Source organism: Pagrus pagrus (genome assembly GCF_965226575.1).
Source record: "Pagrus pagrus genome assembly, chromosome: 17".
NCBI lineage: Eukaryota > Metazoa > Chordata > Actinopteri > Spariformes > Sparidae > Pagrus > Pagrus pagrus.
The window spans coordinates 14,827,384-14,848,385 of NC_140201.1; the positions used below are offsets into that span (position 1 = coordinate 14,827,384).

A 21,002-nucleotide genomic window follows, 5' to 3' on the forward strand; every position below is an offset into this window, starting at 1 on the left:
TTGTGGTATCGCTTGATATCAAAGGTGACAGTGCAAAACACTGGCCTTTAGTTGCAGGACAATGAGATGACGCTGCAATAGTTTGCTGAGCAGATGGAGAACACAAAACACCTGCTAAAGGTGTCTGAAAACAGATGTTTAGGACTCAGGATTATGCTAATGTTTCCTCTAGCCATTGAATCACAGGCTGACGCATCTGGGATCAGAGTGAATACAGCTGTTGCAGTCAATTACCTGACAGGACAGTAAACTCACAATTTATCTGCATCCTAGTGGACCGAAAACAGCTGGTAGTTCACACTTTAATGTCTCAAAGAGTGTGTCAGTGTGAGTGTTGTTTTACAGGTCACCTAGTCATTTTTGCATTACAGGCTTTTTAATTTCCCATATGGTTAACGAGTCCTAACTACATTTACTGTACATTTATCGTGCTTATACCGTGCACATTTATGGATCTCCAGGCCCCCAATTGAGCCATTAAAGCCCCATGTTCACTGTGCAGCAGCTGGTTTGTGGCAATTTGATTAATTGGTTAAAGAAACATTGTACTTCTTTTTTTTTTTTTTAGTTTAGGAATATGCATTTATAAAGAAAATTACACACAGGCCTGATTATGGAGACTATGGATCAATTATAATCCCCTGAGTTAACAAATACTGTACATGAACATTTCCAATGGAGGCTAACACTTACAATGCACTGTAGCAGGATATGGAAAACACACATGGGTTTGGACGTTTTTATATTAAATTAATTAAGTAAACTCAGTAGGATGAACATGTCACATTAATGAGCAGACTTGTAAACAATTATTCTAAACTATTTTACAATCCAATGGTTATAATGTTTATTTTGTTCTAGATTTATGAATTTGAGTAATCAAATGTATTCATCTGTATAACTGGAGTATTGTTCTTTGAAATTACATCAGTGTTAAATCAGATTACCTCACGGCATGCCAGGGTCCATGTGATATTCTGGCATAGGAATATATGTGACATTACACGAAGATTAAGAAGAACGAAGGGTTTATAGGGGCCCAAAGGCTATATATTGCCCTGGGTTCCCCTAGAGACATAATTCGGGCACGGTGTCCAGTGTTGGGAATGAAAGACTGTGGCCGTGAGAAGATAAAGCTAATTTCCTCGCAGTTCCGTCATTTCCCATTAAAGCGATACTGATTCTGCGCGGTGCGCCTGGCCGCTTCCCATGACGTAATTTGACGTTCCCTGTCAGAATCCAGGAAGTGGGTCGCTCGCTGTTGTTTGTGTCCGTCGCTCGATAACGTCTCTGTTTTTCTGACTGAATATATCGCTTTGACGGGACGAAATGGCAACGTTTATTTCAGTCCCGTTGAAAAAGTCCTCTGAAGTGGATCTGGTGAAACCGCTGTCGAAATTTGTCACAGCTACATATCCAACGGGCGAGGAGCAGGGGGAATACATCCGCGCCGTGGAGGAGTTGAACAAGCTCCGCAGAAACGCGCTGGGAAGGCCTCTGGACAAACATGAGAGCTCCCTGGAGATTCTGCTCAGGTAGAAAGTCCTTTGTTTACAACACACCTGAACTAGCTAACATATTACTAAAGCTCAGAGCTATCCTCTCACCTGTGACGGTGAGTTAGCCCAGTCATTGCCGCACCCAGATGTGTCAGCTTTCAGTTGCTAGCCGAGGAGCTAAAGTTGGTCAAGCTAATATGCTAGGAGGTTTCTCACCATAATAACTGACTCATATGTCATTCATGCCAAGTTTCCTTTAGAGGCTAACACGGACTTGACTTGTTAACTTGTTTTACCGAACTGTCAGCTATCTAAAAGATTAAATTACATTAAATTAGCCATTATAGCTGATGTAGGTAAGAGCTCAACATGCTTTAACGTTAAGTTAGCATCCGAGTTAGCTTCAGTGTTCATCTTAAAACTTTATTGTCCTCAAGGTGAAACACAGAGCTCAAACAGACTTGAATATAAAACATAATGAAATGCTAAAAACTTTGCTACCAGTATATAAAACATGTTACATAACACGCTAATAACGCTTTACATCTTAGACAGCTTAAAATAGATTTCGCAACCTAATCATCATCAACCATCATCTTCTAGAAAACTGATAATTAGCTGACTCATCCTATTCCCAAGTTTGGTTTAATGACACTAACCTGGATCACGGATACTAACAATAACTTATGACTAATACTATACACAGAAAAACAACAGATTCCTTCATACATATTTAAACTCATGAGCTCCTTTTAGATACAGTTACATCCGCTAGGCTATGTGTCTACACAGCATCAGTGAGAGAGTCCAAGCACAGTCAGCTCTCCTGTCAGATGTCATTCACATTCAGGCCCACTAACAACCAAGGCCTTTAGCTCATTGGTGGCCACATGATCAGACATCCAGGGTGGCTTGAAAAGAGAGCCACAGCTTTTCATATCAGCAAACAGATCACATGGATAAAGCAAAACATCTGTGAATGTATGAGAATCAGGAGTGTGAAAATGCGTGGAGATGTGCGCTACAGAAAAGACCTCTATATACCCTGCCAATACATTTTATGTTTTAAATAGCTGCTCTGAATGTGTAACACATAACATTACATCAATACACAACTGTTTCAAAGTTTGAAATCACCTGTTAGGTTGATGTTTTTCTTCTTTCTGATTAATATCAACAGATTAATCAGATTTTTCCTGCTCCAAACTTCTCAGCATCACTTTTCTAAGAATTTATAAAATGTAAAACCATCTGATAACGTATTCCTCTCAGCCATCTGACTGTACCGAAACAAGCTTTTGTGGACTGATATTCCTGTTGAGCGGTATGTGGATATACACATAATGTACGGTGCAAGCGCCTACCACTTTGCATAGAGGAACTGTGCGACAGAAATAGGATTAATTTTATTAAACAAAGTTCCTCTCTGTTCCATGATCCACTTACCCCACCTGGCTATTGTTGACTGTTGTGTTGCTGTTATGTAATGATACACTTAGAATGACTGAGCTCTAATGAAAAAGGCCACAGAGGTCTTGACTGAGTTATCCTGCTCCTTTATAAAAACCTCACCATTATACTCATTTGACTCCTAGGTGACATATAGATGCAGACTTTGCCCTCTGACATTTAAGTCTTTGTTCTCAATGACTCATGAGTTATATTATGCACAGAAGGGTTTGCCAAGATTACGTGAGCAGCCAGGTATGCACTTGCCGGGTGCAGGTCTTTTCCCACTTTGAGCTACTTTCTAGCCGCAGTGCAAAGTGGAATTGTCTCGCGAGTGCCAAGATTCGGCTCTTTAGATATTAAAGAGTGCACCGGCTTGAGTTGCTGAGTGTTGACAAAAGCCTACAGGTGGAGTGCAGCAAAACTGGGCTAATGCAGAACATTTACTTATCTTTAAGACAATTGTTTGTTTTACTCATTTGAGCTTGTAATGCTCTCCGAGAGAAACTACCAGCGACACAAGGAGGTAGTGGTTGATGGACATGCCTGTTGACAAGTTTCAGTTTCAGACAGTTCATGTTCAATTAACATATGACCTGATTTGAGGTATCAAAATTTGTAATGGACAAATTGTTGAATCAGTGCATCCCTGGTTCATGTCAGTGTTTTTTTCCACAGAACCTGAAAGATTTCCCCACTGTTTTAATCCAGGAATATCATTATCAAACTCATTATTTACATGTCGGCTTACATTAGTTTACAAATTCATCGATATTTTGAAATGCTTTGTATGTACGATGTAGGGCATGTGAGTTAGTCCTTGGCCTGGGATAAGTAGCATCGAGGTGGAAGCTAGCGTGTCTGTGCAGAATGGGTAGCCATTGCTTACTGCAAGCATTGTCGCTCCTTGGCTCTCTGCACATGTCGCCTGTTAGCTATATGCCAGGTATCCAGGGCGACGGGCCCTATCCCTTTCAAAGCTGCGCAGACACAGCTATTGTGTCACCATGGCAACCATTGTTTTGTCTAGGACGCTTTCTTTTTCTCTTTAGTTAACCAGGAGGCTCACCTCATCTCAGCTTTCCTCTGCACGCGTGTCTAACAGTCTATACGTAGGAAGCTCTCTATATAAAGCCAGTCTTTGTTTGTGTTTATATTTACACTTCAGTCTGTCCTGGCACTGGTAAAAGCCGACTGGATGAACTGGTAACAGGGGATTCCCAACCAGCCTCTGTGCATGTTGTCATTCCTAATAATAGACTGTTAACATCAGAGGCACAGATACTGCTCGTCAGCTCTTTGTCCTATCTGTGTGTGTGTGTGTGTGTGTGTGTGTGTGTGTGTGTGTGTGTGTGTGTGTGTGTGTGTGTCCTGTGGTGTGCTTGCCTGGCCTGATGTTTTTTCCTGACTCATTGTCAAGTGTCTCTGAAATGCCAGGACTTCCTCTGCAGTTACATCATAATAATCACTACCCCAGTTTTTCAATTATGATTTACTGTACGGCCCAGTTGCTTCCTCTTTTTTGTTTTACCTCACTTTGACCTAAGGTTACATTTGATAACAATCAAAATAAAACTTTTCTGTCTTTCCAGTGAAAACAAGAAACATATTTATTGGGTATAAACATATCATTTCTTTTTTTCAGATACTATGACCAACTGTGTGCTGTCGAGCCTAAGTTTCCCTTCTCTGAAAATCAGGTAACTGATTGAACACGAACACATGATTGTAGATTTACTTCCCAGACAGAAGAACTTGAACACAAAGCGTCTCTCTGTTTCCACAGCTCTGCTTAACCTTCACATGGAAGGACGCCTTTGATAAAGGATCACTGTTCGGTGGCTCAGTCAAGCTCGGTGAGTGCGAGTCCATTTCTTGAAGAGTATCTGTGTATGTAACTGTGTGTTTACACAAATGTCAGGTAGCTGCAGAAGGAGGAAGTAATATTAAGAGGAACTGAAGCCAATATTTGACTTTACCCTTGGGTCACATACCTGTCATGCTTTCTTTTGATCCATCTGTCACTCTTACCAGAGCCAATGAGAGACAAACTTCAAGGTTCTTGTTATTTTGCGTTTGAAAAAAAAAAAACAAGCCTGACAAGGTGCCTTGTATGGTATGAATAATAAAATTTGACACTGTAATATGCACGATTAGTGAATTTTCAGATTTTAGCAGCCTCTCAATAGATGACCCTTGTTTTTTGGCTGGTGAGTGAAGCAAATCTTGCATATTTTCACCAACATTTGTCTGGTGGCTGGTGCTAATTTTGTGCCCTGGAAGTTTGTGTGTAATGAAAAGAATAATGAAAGCGAAGAATTGTTGTTGAGTTCAGTCTTCACATTTATTCCGTTCACGCTGAATCTTTTGTCCTCTGTGGTGAATTGTGGGAGCTCATGACTGTGGGATTCGTTCCAGTGTACTATGGGTGAGAAAAATGTGGAATGAAGCGGTAGAAAGTGTTGCTTTGACAAAATGCAGACCACACAAAATAAAGAAAGCAGTCAGTATCAGATGCTATCCAAATGATGAAGGATAGATGTCACTTTGTCCTGTGTGTAATCTGAAGTGGAATTATTCTCTAGTTGAAGTTGTTCCTGAAGAGAAACAATGCTTTTAAGATTCACATCAAGAGGACAGCAAAACTTACTCTTGTGTGTTTGTTTTTGTGTGTTGCAGCTTTGGCCAGTTTGGGCTACGAGAAGACATGCGTGTTGTTCAACGCAGCGGCGCTGGCCAGTCAGATCGCCTCAGAGCAGAACCTGGACAACGACGAGGGTCTGAAGGCTGCGGCCAAATACTATCAGGTGGGCGTACAGTACTACCACACAGAAATATAGCAACGTGTGCAGTTCAATTTCTCTATGAAATGACAACTGTTAGTTAGATGTATGCAAAATTAGCAGCTCATTTATGTCTGGTGAGGTAACTGATAATACTGTACTTCAGGAGTTTTATTTACTGTAATCTTTAAGGTGTGTCTGTATTTCCGGACTATTTATCAGAACAACGAACATGCCATTCGTTTCACTGCTTCTCAATCTTTCAATCATGATAGCAATGAGACCTTGACAAACGAGAAAAACTAGTTTCACTGTCTGCATGTTAAGACGAGTCAGATGCATCAGCATTGAATTGATGTCAACCATCAGAAGTTATTTGCATTAATATACATTATCAAATGAGTTTCACGGTTCAGAGATGAACCAAATTTGCAAATTGCAACATGAGAGTTTTTGCTTTTTGCTGTGTTAATTTTGACTTTTCTCTAATTGAAATAAATGGCATGTGAGAGGCCTGCAGGAATTTAGAAAGTGAGGACTGTTTTAAAAGTACCAAATAAAGCAGGTTCCAGCCTTGGCAGGAGTGTCTCACCTGCTTCACTCTTTATCTGTCTCACTGTCCAGCTGGCCAGCGGAGCATTTGGCCACATCAAGGACACAGTGCTGTCAGCACTTAACAGAGAGCCCACCATGGACATCTCCCCCGAAACTGTGGGTACCCTGAGCCTCATCATGCTGGCCCAGGCCCAGGAGGTCATCTTCCTCAAAGCCACCTCAGGTACCGAAGGAATCCTCAATGGTCCACATACACATCGTCTTCAATTCAAGACCAGGGTGTCGGCAGATCCTTTAAATGTCCTTAAATAGTCTTAAATTGGAATTTGTGAGGTCTTAATTGCCATAAATATGTTATCTAATTTCTTTTATCCATCTTTTTGTCAAAAGGATCCCAGTTCTTCTGTGTCCAAGTCCACATTTTTGATGTTACAATTCTTTAAACTTACCATTGAACCTCATTCTGTCTTTTTACTTTGTACTCTAATAACAATATTCCTACATAAAACCTACCTCTCCAAGCTTTAAACTTACCTGCAGTGCTGAATAAGATTTGTCAAAAAAAAAAAATACCTGTAGACATCCTGGAGACTGTGCATGATCATTATGATTTATATCGACTTCTGTCGCGTCGACACTCAGAAGAACAGAAACACGAACCATTTTATTTGTCTGAATTGTTAGTTTTAAAAGTGCATCACAGACATGGATCGCTACTTAGTCTTTTGCTCAGTAACGTGTAAAAGTTTATAAACGCTGTTGTCACAAATCTGCTCGATATAAAGGAACCAGTAAAGCACTACACAGGTAGCATCTTTAATTGTACACGCATGCTCGTTTCTGCATTAAGGTTAATTTCTTGCAAAGGCAGCAGGCAGTTTTGATCCAGGTTGCACATGTCTGTCCCAGTTCTGTCTACAGAGTTGCTATGAGAGTTTTTCAGCACAACAGCGTTGAAGGTAACATCATTAAACAAGTTATGAAAACAATTAGACCTATATTTTCTGCCGACACGGTTAGTTTTTGTTATAAATAGGTTTTGTAGGGAGTGAGGGCAATTTCAGAAAATAACCTTTTATGTTTGAATGTATGACAAAATAATCAGTTAGCAAGCTGCAGGTGGTGTGATCAGCTTGTGATGTGAGGTTTCAAAGAACACAACTACTTTTCTTGAGATTTTGTGTATATGTACTTGTTCACCCAATAGATAAGATGAAGGATGCTGTCATCGCAAAGTTGGCCAATCAGGCAGCAGATTTCTATGGCGACGCATTCAAGCAGTGCCAGTACAAAGACAACCTTCCCAAGGTATGTGAAGGACACACGTACAGCTACACACTAACCTGAAAACAAACACACTCGCAGTCAGCCATGTGTTCAGTGTGGTGAAGATGCAAACACAGTTCTGTATGTTTGGAGTGTGTTTTGTCTGTCTGATTGTGTGTATTGTTTTGTATGTGTGTATTTCTGGAAAATAAGACTTGAAGAGTGGTACTCAGGTTGCGGGACTGTCCAAATTGCAACCTCTCTCTGTTCTCATTGGTCCATTTCCATCCTGTTTTCACTCTGATTGGTTACTACTAAGCTGCAGTTTGACTTGTTTTCATTCTGAGTGGTTTCTTAACATCTAATCGCAGGCATTTGAAGTACTTACTGTCTGTCTAACACTGACTGAAACACACACAACCACAGAAACACACACCGCCTCAGGTTTTTAGGTCAGTGATATCAAAGTAAAGGGAAAAGCAGGAAATGAGTAGCTAGCAACAGCTGTTCTTCTGTTCAAATGGAGCCTATTATGAGTGTGGAGTGCATCGCTAAATTAAAACAGGTTGAACAACTCAAGCATTTCTTACGTAGACATAAGTTGTTGTAAAATATTTACTTGCAGGTGAAGTTTTGGAGCTGGTACAGCTTTCATTTTATGCACTGGGAAATGATACTGAGCATTTTTTTCATAATTCTTTTGTTTTTTGGTAATAATAGGTAGAGAAAAGAGAAAATACAGTTATCGATCATTCAGTTTAAAAAATCAGCAGCTCTCATAGGTATAAACAAATAAAAGTCAGACATTTATGTTACAGCACAGTTCATTCCTTCTAATTGTACAGAGCTGTAACAGTGCAGCCTGATTTAGTTCACCACCAGTTTTACACTAGATAGTTATAACTGTGGAAGGACTTCGCACACAAAACTATAAATGGATTAATGGTGAAGCTCAGCTCTGGTCGTACATTCTTATCATATGTAAGTTTAGAGTGAAGACCTCACTTTATTTGGATACAGGAAACAAGGCCAGGGACATTGATTCATATGTGAAAAGCAGTTCCTGTGTTCTCCCTGAATGCATCAAATCAGACGCACACATATACACATACACGCACACAGACACACACACACACAAGGCTATGGGACATTTGATGAAGGTGTAGCAGCTTTTGCTGAAAGGTTAAACACTCATGGCCTGTTCTGTTTTCTCTCTCGTTGTCTTCCTTTCTTTCTGCATCCCTCGTGGTGGTGGCATTGGCATTGATTGTCCGTGTTTGTGCGTGCTTGTGTTGTGTTTGCACGCCTCTGAATGCTTGTGCCTCCTTGTGATTGGCTTCTGTGATGTCATTCGTGATTTGACCTCGCTGGTGTGCGCCTGCCATTTTGTGGTTTGCCTTGCCATCATGCGTGCGTATGTGCGTGCATTTATCTGTTTGTGTGCCTGCGTGTTGCTCCGTGGTTGCCTCTCCCTGGTCAGTATTTTTATTTTCAGGAAGTGCTGCCGGTGCTGGCGGCCAAGCACTGCATCATGCAAGCCAACGCTGAGCTGCACCAGAGTGTCCTGGCCAAACAGAAGAAGCGCTTTGGAGAGGAGATCGCTCGTCTGCAGGTACACAGCTTTCATATGACTTTCAGGTTTGGTCCCACCCAATTCATCTGGCACATCTTGAAATAATATGGCTCCTCAATATTATTTGAATAAATCTCAAATGTCTTATATAATCATCAGAAACTGGACAGATATTAGACATACACACCTTGAAGTTCCACATCAAAACCATAAAATTCATGAAGTAAAAATGTTCTTCTCCGTCTTCTGTCCTCTGATTGTCCCTCCAGCACGCAGCAGAGCTGGTCAGGACGGTGGCATCTCGTTACGACGAGTATGTGAGCGTTAAGGACTTAAGTGATAAAATCAACCGAGCCCTCACTGCAGCCAAAAAAGACAATGACTTTATCTACCACGACCGCGTGCCTGAGGTCAAAGACCTGGAACACATCGGCAAAGCAGCGCTGGTCAGAGCCACCACCATCACACCTCCACTAAGTCAGAAATTCACAGGTGAGATACACCATGGGCAACACAGTTTGACACGTGTAGAGACAAAAAACTAATTATCTACATCTGAGCATCAGTTTTTGAGCCAGGTCAAAAACAGAAGCTTTATAGGAATAGTTTGACATTTTGGGGAGTACAGCAATGCGAAAAACATGACCTCAAACTCATCGTGTAGGGAGCGATGGGCACTCTCTGGCCGGAGTCTCTTTTTTTTAAACCAGTTGTTTATATTCCTTTCTCCTCAGACTTGTTTGAGAAGATGGTCCCCATGGCGGTGCAGCAGTCCATGAGCATTTACAGCCAGAGGAAGGCTGAGACTGTTAACAGACTGGTGGGAACGATGAGGGAGGCCACCAATCTCTGCAACGGGTACGCTGTCCCCTGTCTGTATGAGCCTACTTTGCTCTGCTTGTGCACAACAAGTGAAATCATCTTCCCATGAACATTTCCGCGAGTGCTTGTATCTGGATTTATTAAAAATTCATAACATAATGGTGTAACAGGTACCATTAAAATGTCGATACAAGCACTTACAGTATGTTTGTAGTGTAGTGCCCTTAGTAGCAGTTATGCACTTGTATCACACTATTTGATGATTTTAATAAGTGCTTAACAATTTCAGTGAAGTACCCTTTGGGCAACATGCACTTTAATTCATTTAGGCATCTTTTGAAATTGAAATGGCTATTTAACTTTATTTTACGTCAATGCTGAATTAATATTTTCACTGTGAGGCCACAATAACTGACAGATGATCTGTAATTGTCCATCAGGGTGCTGGCGTCCCTAAACCTGCCAGCTGCTCTGGAAGATCTGTCTGGAGACTCTATCCCACAATCCATTGCTGAGAAGGCACGGTCCATCGTGCAGCAAGGAGGACTGCAGAGCGTCGAGCAGCTGATCAGAGACCTGCCAGAGCTTCTGACCCGCAACAGAGAGATCCTGGACGAGGTCAGATACAAAAACACACAATAATACACTTTGTAGACCTCATAACCAGTGAGCTAACCTCTCACTGTACTGCTAACGCTAACCATGAATTGATTTAGAAAGTAAAGAAGGTATTTTTATAACTGCAGCCTTCTTAACAGCTTGTTTGTCATATGGCTTTGCTTTCTTGACAAAGCAGCATATGAATGAAATGCTGTTAAGCAGCTGATTTGGACGAGTGTTGGACTTTCCTACCACCATTACCGGAAGAACACACAATCAGTAAAAAATAAATCATAATCGTCCCTAATGGCGTAAATCCCAGATCAGGATCATCACTGAAAACTAATCCACTGATCTTCGGGCCAAGGACTGTCTGTCCTCCAGCTTCTGCCAAACTGTTCTTTTAGACATCTTGCTGACAAACAAATAAACAGACGGATGTAAAAACATAAAACACAGCCCGCTTCCAAGTTTGTTGGCAAGGCCACGCCAAATTGTCCTAATTTCCCCCCCAAAAAAGTAGTCGGTTGTCTTGTTTAAAGAGCCATGAGTGAGAATGAAAATTAGAGGGAAAAAAATGGGAAAGGAAAACCAAAAAGCTGACTTGTCTTTACTTTACTTACTACTTACTACTTCTTACTTCTTTACATTACTTTTTCGTTATTTTTTGCTGGATATCCGAACTCTGGTCATTGCTTTTCCTTTTGAATGCATGAAAGCAGTTCTGAAACAATAACTCAATTAGTTGATTGAAAGAAAATTGAACAGACAGAAAATCAGCAACAATTCTGATAATCAAGTTATCATTGAAGTTGGAAGAAATATTTTGTATTTTATGACTTCCCAAAAGTATGGATTTGCTGCTCTACTGTCTAACACCACTGTAAATTGAATATTCTGAAAATGAGCGATTTCCTTGAGCTCTGTGAACTTCCTCTGTGCATTTTTGACTTCTTTGGATACTTTATAGACATAACAATGTATTGATTGATCAATGAAATTGATAATTAAATCAACTTCAGTAATTGAACTCTACTTAATTAATCCTCAAAAGCCAGATAATACATACACATGTCCTGTGGCCTTCATCACAAATTAACTGGGGATCACACCAGCCAAAGCTGCACTGGTTCATGTTCACTTGACTTGTTCCCATCAGCACTTAGTAGTCATTATTGAATTATTACATTGGTACTCAGTATTCATAGGTAGGACCACACCCATATTGGAACCTGGCCTTCATTATGAACTACACTGTAAATAAATCCGTCCACAGACAGACGTGCAAACATCTGGCGAATTCTCAAAACTGGTTCTGTGATAGTAGGAACACATTTTTCACATGATGACAAACACACATACTCACAAGGTGAAAACATTACCAGCCGACGCTGTTGCAGCTGGTGATAACAAAGGTGTAATCATCTGAGGATCTAATGTTTGTGTGCTGTGTTGTTTTCAGTCTCTGAAGATGCTGGATGATGAAGAGACGACAGACAACGAGCTGAGAACCAAATTCAACCAGCGCTGGAACAGAACTCCCTCTGGAGACCTGTACAAGCCCCTCCGTGCAGGTACGCACACACACTGAAAACATGTCCTTCTTGATAATGCATCAAGGTTTGTCTCCATGTCATCCACTGTTGACAATGCTCCTAGTCCTCTCCTCTTCCCTTTCTCCTTCTCTCTTGTCCTCTCTAACTTCACCTCCCTCCCTTCTTTCCCACAGAGGGAGCTAACTTCCGCAACATCTTGGACAAGGCCGTACAGGCGGACCAGGTCGTAAAGGATCGCTACAACACCCACTGTGACATGATCGCCCTGCTGTGTAAGCCAGAGAACGAGCTCAACGCTGCCATCCCCTCCGCCAACCCGACCAAGACACTGCAGGGCAGCGAGGTCTGTCCACCTCTAATAGAATCTTTATATTTTTAATTCATATGTCCTGTTTATGTAAAACTTTTCTTTTTACTGTCATGGTTAGCTTTTTGTCACCTCATCCCGAGGTATTGTGTGTCACATAAACACATATACACAGACTCCTGCTGCACAGAAACACCCGGTGGACACTGTGTGCTTTATAGCCCTGTCCCTCCTCCCCACAGTAGCTCCATTTTTCATTCTATTTGCTGACTTTGCATCGTGTGTCACTGGGGAACTTAAATAACTAAGCAAGCAGAACAGGGAAGGAGTGAGGACAAAGTGCATGTCTCTCCACAGCTACAATGAATTAATGCCAAAGTTAAAAACAGCAGTATGTGTAGTCATTATAAGTTCGAGAGGTAGTGACATTGACATCTTCTCCATCTTCACCAGGTAGTGAACGTGCTGCGCTCCCAACTCGCCCAGCTGGAGGAGGTGAAGAAGGAGAGGGAGACCATTGAGGGAGAGATCAAGGCCGTGACCTTTGACATGTCTGTTTGCTTCCTGACGGCGCTCGGCCAGGACGGGGCCATCAACGAGGAGCAGCTGTCACTCGCACAGCTCGACCAGTTGTACGGTTCCTACAACCAGAGGGTACAGGCCAGCCTCCGCACACAGGAAGAGCTGCTGGGACAAGTTCAGGTAGTTTGGTAAAATTGATTGTAGTATTCCAGAAACAAAATATTGATTCAGCAGCAAGGCAGCCATTAAAGAGTCCATTTTTTAATCAGTGGTCTCATTTATAAAACTCTGCAGAGACTCCACATTAAGTGTTTGCATATCTACTCAACTGAGAGGAAAATGAATAACAACATTTTGTCTGGCACAGAAAAACAGGTTTTTGTGGGTGCGGTGGAGGTTACAAAGCACTTATTAAGTCTTTTATTAACGTAGTCCTCTAGCAGTGCGAGGACACTGAAAGTCTGTGTGTATCCCAGACTGACTGCTTCACACCCGCCAAAGTGATCACGACATTCAGTAACCCCCACAGTGGGATGTCATTTGAAAATGAAAGTTTGATATGTGAACACTTTGTATTTATATAAATCTTTGTTGAGATGAACTCAGCCTGCATTATGATTAGGAGTCACAATGAGGACATGGAGCGTATAAATTGTGTGAGAGAGCTGTCACTGACATCGTTTCCAGGCTTCGATAATTTATACAGTCCATATGTGAAGATGGTGAAGATGTACCGGGCGAGCTGACTGGAGAAGGCTGAGTGTGTGTGCGTGTGTGGCAGCCACTGTGTTTCCAGTGCGATATGTGCAACAGTTATGTTTGCTGCAGCGAAAATACACACAAAAACTATATGGAAACTCAAATGGTACTTAGTGGTATATCCACAGTATTAGAAGATATTATTAAAGCAATGTCCCATCTGTTCTGCAATTCTTTAATGCTAGTTGATGTTATCTTGAATGTGTACAAGTAATGATGATAATTTCATCAGTCAGTTAACATGGTTGAGGTGAAAAGGACTCACTGTGTTCATGCTTGATATCGGGAAAAGGCAGGACAGACTTAGTCAGTCGACACTGTCAGCACTGTCCGTCCCTCTCCGCTGCGCTCTGTGGGGGTAGTGATGGTGAAACAGCACTGATGAAATATCTAGCGGACTTTGATTTGAGATCTGGCTTCACAATTGATAGGTGCTTATGGATTAGTTTATCATAACATGGATATGTGATAATTGTTTGATATTAAGTGGAATTGTATGTGGATGTGTGAGAGGCTTCATTTTACAATCTGGCTTCAATTCACCACCTCACCCACTGCGTTGCCAGTTCCCCCAGCTTCCAAAATGTTCTTACGCATGGGTCAGAGTTTGCTTACAGGTGCGCACATTCTCCCGTCATGTTTGTTTTTAAAGATCACGACTTTTGCGTTGGAAGTGGCGCACGCCTCTTCCAGACAGAAGTTGTACTGTTTCTAAATGAGACCCCTGGTCGTGTTTTTGTTCTGAAGCAGATCCTAACAAAAAGTGAATCTCTTACTGGATTCAGTGAAGCGTGACTTATATAAACAAAACCACATGCAAGCAGGTCACAAAGGTCACAGAGACACAGAGTCAATAAAACCCAGCTTGCCCACTTAAAGTGCCAGTGTGTGTGTGAAGAAAGAATTTTTGTTTTATTGGACATAAATATACTTGTGGTGCAAGAGGTTAACCTCCTCAAATTCACGCTCCATCTTATCCGCCTGTGATCTTCTTCCAGACGTCCCACCAGGAGTTCAGCAGTCTGAAGCAGTCCAACACGGAGGCCAACCAGAGGGAGGAGGTGCTGAAGAAGCTGGCTTCAGCCCATGACAGCTACGTTGAGATCAGCAGCAACCTGCGCGAAGGCACCAAGGTAATCGCTCAGCACAACACACCTGCACACGTGCCTCAGTGAGGACGAACTGCAGTAATTCATATCTTGTCGGACACTTTCTGCTTTTATTTGTTTTTTGTTGTGGGGTTTTTTGCAGACTGGGTGATTTATTTTCGTCCCCTTTTGTTTCTCCCTCCTCAGTTCTACAATGACCTGACAGAAATCCTGCTCAAGTTCCAGAACAAATGCAGCGACATCGTTTTCGCTCGTAAGACAGAGCGGGATGAACTACTTAAGTATGTATTTTCCTGGTTTTGTTTACTCGATTGATGTGCAGTTTTTTTTTTATTTTCTTGTTGTAGTGTCTCATTTTAATTTGTTAAGCTAATTCCAGTATTAGATCCTGGATGTGTTTTTAGTATGCGAATTATGATTTTAATGAACAACTGTACCGAACTGTAAGGGTTCATGAGAGCTGATAAATGCATGAATAAGAGGGAAACATTGCAGCACAGTCACTGTTTGAATTTCAGGGAGCTTCAGCAGAGCATCGCCCGAGAGCCCAGCGCTCCAAACTTCAACGTCCCCGCCTATCAGAGCACCCCAGCTGCCCCCGCCGGCGGCCCAACACCTGCACCCAGGACCGTATTTGTAAGCAGCCACTCACAAAGCCAAATGTTGAACACCTCTGCAGCACATGTGAGGCCGATGAATATATATTACATATTGATCTGTGTGATATCTTTTTCTACCTGCAGACTCCACCTGCCCAGCAGCAGCAGCCCCAGGCAAAGCCCCTGCCGCCAGCAAGGCCTCCTCCACCTAGCTTCACCCCTCAGGCGGCGGCGTCCACCACTCCCACCAGCGCACCACCCACTGGCCCTCCCACTGGCAACCCTCCACCTTTGGCTCCACCAAATCAGGCCCAGGGACCACCTTACCCCAGCTATCAGGGCTATCCAGGGTGAGTTTCCCCTCAAGACACTCTGGTTTCTTAGGACAAATTAATCCACATAATAACTCAATGTGATGAATTAGAGGACATGATATTATCCTTCTTCTTAGAAATCCTTCTACTAGCTGTTTCTAAGAATTTAGACAGTTAAAGCCTGTCATCCAGCATAAAGCAAAAATCCTCTTAGGTTATGAAAACTAACATGTCTCTGTACTTGATCTGCTCTGATACAGGTGGAAGTGTAGAAACGACATGTTGTCTTTACATTTCCTAAAATTCAGATTAAACAACAAGACACCATGACAATTAATCATGTTTAGAGGTGCTGGCTGGTGGTTTCCTTTTTACCTGCAAACAGAGCCAGGATAGCCGTTTCCTAACCTGCTGCAGGCTCCAGTTGTGTACTTTTCACACAGACATGAGAGCGATATCAATCTCCATATTATTCCAAGATAGCTAAGTAAAATCAAAGAAGCGTATTTCCCAAAATGTTGAACTATTTCATTAAAAAGTTGGTCAGTATCATTCTCACATTTTTTTTCTGTTATTTTGTCCACACAGGTACTTCCAGATGCCTATGGGCTACAATCCCTACGCTTACGGCCAGTACAACATGCCCAACATGCCCAACATGCCTAATATGCCCTACTCGCCCTACCAGGCGACTCCAGGACAGGGAGGCTACCCAGCAGCCCCTCCCACCGGACAGCCAGGCTACCCTGGCTACCCACAGCAACCCCCTCAGCAGCAGCCCTACTACCCTCAGCAATAACTCTTCTCTCCATCCCCTCATTCTCCTTCTCACCAGTTAACACCAAATAAAAGATACCCCCAGCAATAACACTTCATCTCCATTAGCTCCCTCCTCTCTCATCTTTGTTTTCCATCACTAACAGCAGCGATAGAAACCCAAGTCATGGGCGACCTCAGAGCTGCTTTGCACTTCTCTCAGAAAGGCTTTATTCCTTTGTCACTTCTTATTCCTTTCTCCTCTTCATCTCACACTCCTCTTTCCTTTCTTAGATCACGTTTTCTTGGTTCTAACAGCACTTTTCTTGAACTATTTCATATTCATCGATGCACTAACCCCTCCGTTTGCCTGTATGGTTATTTTTTATGTACTCATTTTCTAATGGTTTTTTGTTAATGGTTTAATTTAAACCCTAACTGGTTTCCAATGATAACTGACTCTTTGTCTGGGCTGGACTGCTGTACAACACTCATGGAGGCGCACAGAACCCTAGGATGTTTCCTGGGTCGGGTGGATTTGTTGAGTGGGCGGATGGGTGGTCATTACTAGTCATGCCACTGATGGGAGGGCACAGCCACATCCTCACTCCCCCACCCACTCAGTCAACCCCCAGTGCTTCTATATCAACTATATTCCTATTTTTGTAATGAATACTGATGCCTCGCTGATATATAAACCTATAAAAACGAATGGCCTGTAGGTTTTCTAATGTAGATGAAGACTGTTGAGAGTTCTGGTCTGTTTTTCTTTCTTTCTTTTCGCTCTTTTTCTCTTCTCTCACCCAGGGAATGTTGGTATATTTCTGTGTTACAATCAGAGGCTGTTGAAGTGGGAGAAATGATTCTATAATATAAATATATGTATAAATAAGACTCTGTTAACTGAGACACTCTGTGTGCTGCCCTCTCATGCTCTTTGTGTTTATTTTTATTCCTCAGCTCTAATGTGATTAAAAACAACAACTGCCAGCCAGAATTTGTCCGTCTTTAAATGTTGGATGTGTCGATTGTGTCTTGTTTTTTTTTGTTTTTTTAATCAAACTGTGGAGATTTGTAAAGCAGCCAGAAGAGGGCAGTCCTGCAGCTCACAGAGGAAGCAGCCGCTGAGCAGGAGTTCACTTGCATTGTTGCTCCTTTCAGCCAATCAGGGAGTGAGTTGTGCCATCCGACTAATCGGACGCCTTTTGACCTCCTGAGCATTGGGGGCAGAGCCCATTTAGATGACATGCAAATTACGTTCCAGCGAGGTCGTGATCTCATCCAATCATATTTCCCCGCAGGTGATTTCTCCACAGACAGATTTCATCCCCAGATATTTATTCAGTGTCAGGAGACGCTAATGATTTCACATATCTCCTCCCTCTATGTGTGTGTGTGTGTGTGTGTGTGTGTGGCAGGGAGGCAGATGGCAGCGCAGTGTGATGTCTGGAAGGATGCATGGAGATGTTGGCAGAGAGCTGCTGGTCCCCTGCCTGCATCCATCACTCCACCTCTCTCCATTTTCCCCTCTCTTCTCTCTGTCTAATCTGTCTTCTCGAGTTCCTCTCAGCTCAACTCTTTAAAAAAAAACAAAAAAAACCTCCCCATATTTCACTTCACTTTCCCCGAGCGCTCTACTCTCCTTTGTTTTCCTTCCTATCAGACTCTCTTCATCATATTTTCCTTTGCTCCTAAGCTCTTTTTTTGTAATACCACCTGTCTTTTTGTATCCTCAGCTGCTCTCCCCTACATTTTTTTCCCCTCTCCCCTGGCTCGTCTGTTTTTGCTTACCATTCGTCTGTCCTTGCTGTCCAAGCCGCAAATCGTTGGCAGCGAGTTGTCTTCACTGGTCAGTATCTCTTGGCTCATAAACGTCTCATAACATCACGTCAGTCTCAAGTGTGTATCTGTGTGTTAGAGAGCGAAACACACAAGGAAGGATACACACTTTTAATCAGATCTAACAGCTCACATCTCTTACTGGAACTGACACAACACATACACACAGCCATGTTTCTCTCTCCCCCTCTCTATCTATACAGCATGCCGTTGCTGCCAAAGCCAATTGTAGCTCTGGATGTGTTTATCAAAGGTGTCTGTGCGTCTCAGGCGTTTAATTTTAACAAGACGTTCTCCACCGGAGGAGTGTCATATTTTAATTGGTCTGAAACAGAATAAAGGCAGCGAACAGAGCACTGCGGTGACAGGTATTAATTACCTTCTGCCTAATGGCTCCCAAACTCAGCACTCAGCCATATTGGTGCTCACACTATTCTTACTCCCCCACTCTTTCCTCTCACCGCTTTTCTCTCCTCCTCACCATGTGTTTAACCGCAATAGGGCTGAATCGAGTGTTTTCTTTGGCTATGATGTTGATAATTACACAGAAATACTTGATTAAGGAAACATATTCTCTCATACAATGATTCCCAGCCAGGGGTACTTGTACCCCGAGAGCTACTCGTGCATTTGCCAAGGGCGACAAGCAAAGATCTGTAGCTCAACAAATTTTAGAAGAGAAATTACGGTTGAAACTTTCGTACAGCCACATATTGAGTCAGCTGTTGCCACCTGAACACAAGGTGTTGGGATTGAGTGTGCGTGAAAACTATCCAACAAGTAAGCTAAAAATAAGTATAAATGATTAAACACTAAATATTATAAATTTATTCAGAGAGCTATTTCAAACTAATGCCTAAATGGTGCTACCAGGCTAACATAGGTTGTTAAAATAGATTGCTTAAAGTATGATTGAAATAGCTAGCTACTGAACTGTTCAACATTTATTCAAAATAAATAGATAAATAGTTGAAATAGTAAGCTAAATGGAGGCTAATGCATAATTATTGGAATGGGAATATTAAACCTAGTGTTAGCTTAGTAATGGATAAAAAGTTAACATCTTTAAAGGCTCAAGAATTGGTCACCTTGAATTCATACTCCCAACTAATATCACCAGAGTAACTGCTAACTGTGTTATGTTTATACATCCATGATTGTAGCTACTGTTAGCTTGTTAGGGGAGTAATGCCGTTTCACTGCTAGCATAGGAGCTTTGGACCGCTAGGCGAAAGAGGCTTCAGGCCCGGGACTAGCCGGGTGGCATGTTAACTTCAATAGATGTCTGTGCAACACAACACATAGACGTCTTTGCCATAAAGTCATAACTGTTATCTTCTATCATTTTTGCATGTTTTAAAACTAGAATTCTTGCATATAACACCTTTAACTAAAACTAATGGATAAAATAGTAACTTAAAAGTAGCCTATTGGATAAATGGTTGAAATAGTTAGCTAAAAGTAATGAATACATGGTTGAGATAGTTTGCTAACATGTAATGGATATACAGTCAGAATTAAAGTAATTGATTAAAGATTGAATTACAGTAGTTGGCAAAAATTAGTGGATAAAAGGTTGAGATAGCTTAAAGTAATGGATAAAAGTGAAGATGGCTTAAGGTAATGGATAAATAGTTGGAATAGTTGGCTAAAGGTAATTGATAAATGGTTGAATGGTCAGCTTTTGCCACTCCAAGTGTGGAAGCTGTGATGATGAATACAGACCAAACTTTAAAAAAACATCACTGGTTGTATGAAAGCACATTGGAAACAATATGCACTTTTATTAATTGACACTGTTAAACAGGCAGTCATCGGGTTGAAAATCAACTGAAATGAGCAAATTAGAAACATGTAGGTGGTGTTGAGGATGGGATGCTTGACTTTTATCAGACAAAAGCTGATCAAGTTGCATGAGACAAAAAAAAAAAGCCTGTGAAGCACTTCTCAAATGTACCTGTTTGAAGTGATTTTATTGTGGTGTAATTGAAAGAAAAAAAAGATTGCGATAATCCTCTGGTGCAGCCAAGTGTGCAGACACGCTGGCTGTCATCCTGCTTTTCGCCTCCCTTTCATAAAGTGAGAGTGAAGTGGAAATGTGAGAATCTTTAAAAAGTAAGAATGACACCGTGCTGAAATGTAATTTATGGTGTTAATTTGATCAGTCTAACAGCTTACAAGTTGCCATTATCGGTGCATGTGCGTTGGCTGATAATTTTTGCCTCAGCGAAACAGCTCTCTGGCCCTGGTATGTACGTTTTTTGCTTTTTTTTTTCCATAGAAGCGAGATGCCTGAAATAGCTCTGATTGACAGGTATAGAGACTCAGTTACTATAACAACTACCTCCTGGCTCTCATGAGCACTTCTCTCTCTCTCTCTCTCTTTCCTCTCCACCCCCCCTCACCTCTTCTCTTTTCATTTTCTTTTACCAGCTCTCCTTTTTACCCCCGTCTCCCTCTCACCCCCTCACTATGTGCATGTGTGGGTGTACAGGGAAGAGATTATGAAAAAGAACTCGACTGCAATATTCCTTCACACGGAGATGTTTGTGTTGCGAGATAGAGAGGCCTGGCACTAGCTATTGGATCTAACCTGTGTGGGTGAGGGTAGGCGAGAGTGGGAAGATGAAACATGCTTATACAACACGGGCAAATAAGCCTTTTATATTCTTTTCGTGTTTCCTTTTTGGTGCT

The 21,002-nt window shown here is 41.9% G+C and overlaps 1 protein-coding gene across 2 annotated transcripts; it reads left to right on the forward strand.

The window, feature by feature from the left end:
* The first annotated feature begins 1,230 nt into the window (after positions 1-1,230).
* Positions 1,231-17,459, forward strand: pdcd6ip (programmed cell death 6 interacting protein). Of its 2 annotated transcripts, none has more exons than XM_084380010.1 (18): positions 1,231-1,535; positions 4,594-4,648; positions 4,735-4,804; positions 5,628-5,755; positions 6,356-6,509; positions 7,494-7,594; positions 9,033-9,164; positions 9,395-9,617; positions 9,860-9,983; positions 10,388-10,565; positions 12,010-12,121; positions 12,277-12,446; positions 12,864-13,112; positions 14,690-14,824; positions 14,987-15,081; positions 15,319-15,436; positions 15,544-15,749; positions 16,302-17,459. In XM_084380010.1, exons 1-18 carry the CDS (start codon positions 1,330-1,332, stop codon positions 16,510-16,512), a joined length of 2,667 nt encoding a protein of 888 aa, XP_084236136.1. In that variant the 5' UTR covers positions 1,231-1,329; the 3' UTR covers positions 16,513-17,459. The 2 variants fall into 2 exon arrangements, with proteins under 2 accessions (XP_084236136.1, XP_084236137.1); XM_084380011.1 differs by having other exon boundaries at positions 1,232-1,535; positions 9,048-9,164.
* Positions 17,460-21,002: the final 3,543 nt, after the last annotated feature.